At 47.6% G+C, this 4,717-nt stretch overlaps 1 protein-coding gene across 1 annotated transcript; it reads right to left on the reverse strand.

The window, feature by feature from the left end:
- Positions 1-1,141: 1,141 nt before the first annotated feature.
- H310_02713 (hypothetical protein) lies at positions 1,142-2,052 on the reverse strand (the record flags this gene model as incomplete). The annotated part of the gene is made up of 2 exons (XM_008866310.1): positions 1,142-1,671; positions 1,953-2,052. 2 exons carry the CDS (start codon positions 2,050-2,052, stop codon positions 1,142-1,144), a joined length of 630 nt encoding a protein of 209 aa, XP_008864532.1.
- Between the last annotated feature and the right edge of the window lie 2,665 nt (positions 2,053-4,717).

Below are 4,717 nucleotides of genomic sequence, written 5' to 3' on the forward strand. Positions count from 1 at the left end.
GTGAAAAGTCTGCTGAATTCCTCACTTTGCAGACTAGATTTCGAGTGAAGTCTGCAGTCTTCGAAATTCGAAACGAAGTTCAAGTGTGAAGTGTGAGGAAATCAGACTTGCTAAAACTCTCTAATACGCGTGTCGACAAAATGAAGGCGCGGAAACGATGACTTGCGCGTGGGGAGGGATGGCATGCGCGTGTGACAGGATGACATCAGGATAACTAACGCGTGTATTACAAGCACATAGAAACCGCGCAAACAGAGGTAATTACCAGACGGAGAACCACCAACCTTCATGTGTACTATGACTAGCCTACTCTAGTAGGCAAGTCAGAATGCATAATCCCAGGTTTTGTGTATGTTCTGGTGGAAGGGTCCTCATGTTACGACCGCAGTTCCCGCCTGTGCCCCTCGCGGAACCTGTCGAAACTGGTGGTCAGCAGACTCCCGAAAGTTGAATTGAGTGTATCTAGCCTAGAACAGACCGAGGAATCCTAGACTTTGGTGTGTGGTCTGGTGGAAGGGTCCCCATGGTACGACCGCAGTGCCGCGCCTGTGCCCCTCGCGGAACCTGTCGAAACGGGTGGTCAGCAGACTCCCGAATTCAGAACTGTATTTTGATGGATAGCTGCGCTTATACTACGAGGTACATTTTTGATGTGACATCCACGCCGCTGTGATTGGCAATGTGAATTGCCTTTGCACCTTGCTCGGTGTTCATAAGCACTTGTTCGATTTGGTCGTTGACGTTGAACCGCACAAGCCACGCACTTCTCGTGGCAACAAAGTTGTCGACCCTGCCAACGAATGTAACTGACTCCTTCAGCTATTCGCCGTTGGACAGATCTGTTGTTGTTCGGGACCTTTTGCAACACCTGTACCGACCTGTACCCGACTATGGAGAGATTGTGCGTTGCTTGATCTATAAGCGATATGAGTGTGAACTGGCGTTCTCGAGTGTCGGCCTTTAGGGCCTTAGACGCTTTGCGGGGTCGCCCAGAAGACTTTCGAATGGGCAATATCCGCAGCCCTATCCGAATGTCGAACCCATCCTCGAGCGACATGCAAGCAACGGTATGCGAACACAACCACCCTGAACGCATGTAAGCCGCGCAGTCGCAAATAGATTTGACGCGAATTGATTCGAACTATTCGTCGCCACGATGTCGTAATTGGGGCACTCGGCGGCATACCTCCAATGCATTGAGCTGCGTGATCTTGCTGACAGCATCGCCCAGGTTGATCCTTTCGTCCACACGGACACAGTGCATGCAGAGCATTTGCGACTCGATTTCAGCACCAACGTTGAACACTACGCACCCACCAGCGAGAACTTTGTGGTTTACGGGTCGAGTTAAGAGCAGGGCTTTGTCGAGGGTGTCGGTATTAAACGAAGCAACGTCCCATAACGTTGGCTCGCTTTCGAACGACATCGCGTCAGAAACAAGAATTCGAGGAAGCGTATGATTTAGCACCACTGACGTCACAGCACGTAGCTCATGGGCACAGATCTGCTTGATGCACTTGCGGTGACTTTCAATGGGCTGTTGATGCGACGTCACACCAGCAACGCCGGATGCTGTCACAAACCAGAATTCCCATGGTGGAATCAAAAATGTTTCGTGGAACCAATCGGCGAAATGGTCTTCGCCAAGGACAACTTGCCATTCCAAGAGCACTATACGTGCAATCTGCTGGAATTGTGGCCATGTGTACGTGAACACTACATCTTGTGGATATCGGCCTTGACTATGATATAGTTTGCCGGGTCAACCAGATGGTTTCGATGGCGGTGTACGTTCCGCTTCATATGCACGTAGCACGTTGTAACGTGGACTTTGGGCCACTTCTGTCGAAGTGCTGCCGCTATGTATGTGGCGTGGATCACGCCACATACATAGCGGCTATGCAGCACACCTGTTCCCACATCAGCTAAGGACTATTATGCAGTGCCCGAACCTTTGGAAGGAGGGTAAATCCGAAGAACGAATTGCAATGACCTTGCTGTCACATCAAAGAGCTTCCAGTACGCTTCGTCGCACTCAGTGCGAACAAACATGTACGTCCATGGAATAAACCTCTGGCGAAAATGGCCGTCACAAAACTTTGTGCAGACTGACCCCAGGTCGATCAGAGTCCAGCCACCTAGTATTGTCGATAAATTTTAAGATTCTTTAGATATAGATATCATTATACCAAAGTGCAACTTGTACGTGCCGTCCGTAGACATCGAAAGATCCACCTTCTGACGATTGTATGAACGAGCTGCGTTCCACATGTTTTGGCGGGAGGATACGATAATGCCGACAGTGGACTTTTCTTCCCCAGCATCATCGAAAATACCTTCGAAGGTGTCCAAGACTATGAGTCCATTTCTAATGCACATATAGTTGTTACAAGTTCAAACTGTATAGTAAATGAACCTGTATTCGTCGTCTTGTTCGCAGAAGTTGTCGTAAGTCACGGCGCTCCCCTCACGGGCAAAAAAATCGCTTGACGTATTGCATGTGTGCGCCGCCGCCCAGTCGGCAAGTCCGGCCAAGTTCTTTATTTCCCATCCACTGCCGCGCTTTCGGACTAGATGCTGCTTGCGATTCTTCAGTTGTCGCAACGTGGAAAGTAGCGCCAGGTAGGCTGAATTTTGTGCATGTCGTGTGTACAAATCCACCTATTTTATTGAGAATGACATCGACTTGAATGCATACAAGTCACCGCAGACACGCACGCCACATTTTGTGAACCACAACACCTTTAGTTAACCAAAAATATTGACTTGACATACCAGTAGTATTTTTTAGAGTGAGACCATGTCGAAGGCATTCATCGATCTCCAGCAGTAGTGTTGGGTGTATACCGTACTGGGTGCATACAGAGGAGGGGTCCAAGCTGTGCTGGATGTTGCTATCCAGCAGCTGCGACTCGGCGCCGAAGTGCACCACGATTTTGAATTGATGGCAGCGAAGCGGACTCGCTGTCACTTGGTGGTTCTGGCGAGATGTCCCTACTTGACCACGACGCATACGAGCCTTCAGGGCTGCTAGGCTGATTCACACCACCCGCGCAACGTCGGATCATGACAATTAATGGCAAACAGTAACTTGTACTGCTATTAGCGCTCATCCGTTACTCAAGATGCACTGACATGCCGAATAATATTTGCTGGAAGTACCGAAAATAGAACAACCAATTTTTACCAGCAGTGTCAATTTACAGTGGCGGGCGTCATCGAGGGGACTTTTACTCCTTCGTGTGAAAAAAAATGCTACGATAGACTTGGAATACGTCAAACGAATCTGCATCGCGCGCTGGTTCGAACCGTGCAATCAAATGATCCTAAAACACAATACCTTGCAAAATATTCTGCTCCAAAGTTGTGAATGAATGTCCATATGCATCGTATGTTTCTATTTCCTTCTATTTGTGATGTTGGAGGCGTTCTGAGACATACAATATTTGACAAGATTGCGTGTTTATGTCCGTGGCTCCTATAAAGTTTCAGGTCAAGGAAAAATTGATAATGGATGCACGTTGTGAACTTTTTCCAAAAGTTTATAGTTTTTGTTGAAGTCCCCTCGATGCCGCCCACCACTGTTAGTCGCATTGAAGGTTTGGGTAAAACCGCACTGATTATATCAGAATATAAATATGTCAACACTTCTACAAACGACGATTGTACGATCCTCAAATTTTTGATATCAATTATCCAACAAAACATTCTTGGTTTTTGGCCAATCATACTGCCCTGTTCAATTCATTTCTCAATTTACTTTATTGGACGCAAGTGGAATGGAGTACATGCCTTCAGGGTAATTCTGTGGTCATTTTAAGGGACAATAGCTGCTTTACAGTCCCGTGCAGACAAAGTCTCACAATCTTATGACTAACCCTCTTTCTTCAGTGTCCGCCCAAGTATTGAAAGCATATGGAAGCTTTCGATCGAAAGTGCGTATATCACCGTGCACAGTACTAAATGTTAGGTTTGTTGACTCCGTATGAAAACTACTCTGTTTTGGATTAATGCCAGGAATTGATGTGTTGACATAAGGAGAGTAGCATCACTTCCTGCATGGAGAACTGCGACATATAGCACCAGAATTTCATACAAAGCTGCATCGAAGACATGCAACGAGATTAGTATTACTTTAGTATTGTACTTAAGTAGGGGAAATCATGGAAAACACCTGCCATCGACAGACAGACTCGACACGCGCAAGTCAGTCCTTGACAAGTCCAAGTCATTTGTGCACACGTGCAAGTTAGCCAAAGAATATACCACTATTGAACACGCGTGAAACATATAAAAAACACGTGCAACAAATTCATACCCCTTTTTGAAGTAGGGTGTCGCAGGAGCGGCGACGGCTGGCTTGCTCCACACGTCAAGTTGTCGTGCAAAGCGAGTCATGGAAGGACATGCGAAGAGGCGGGGAAAAGGTCATCTGCAATAGTTCTGCCGCCGCACACACCTTGTCACGTTCTTCACTCGACTCGCACTTGTCATCCATGCCAACGTCACAATGTGCGCTTCGACTATGGTATTCTGCGCCGTCGACGACCCACCGCGTTGCTTTGGTTGGAGCCTTCCACGAACATTCATGGGCGTTGCTGCCACACAGCTTGTAGTGGTGCGCACAGAGGAAGGTGTTTGTTGAACAAGGCAAAATGTTAACTGGATTAAGCTAGCTACCTCTTGCTAGCAACAACTGCGCACGGCTATGCGCCAG

The sequence above is a fragment of the Aphanomyces invadans genome, assembly GCF_000520115.1.
Source record: "Aphanomyces invadans strain NJM9701 unplaced genomic scaffold supercont1.4, whole genome shotgun sequence".
NCBI classification, from domain to species: domain Eukaryota; phylum Oomycota; class Saprolegniomycetes; order Saprolegniales; family Verrucalvaceae; genus Aphanomyces; species Aphanomyces invadans.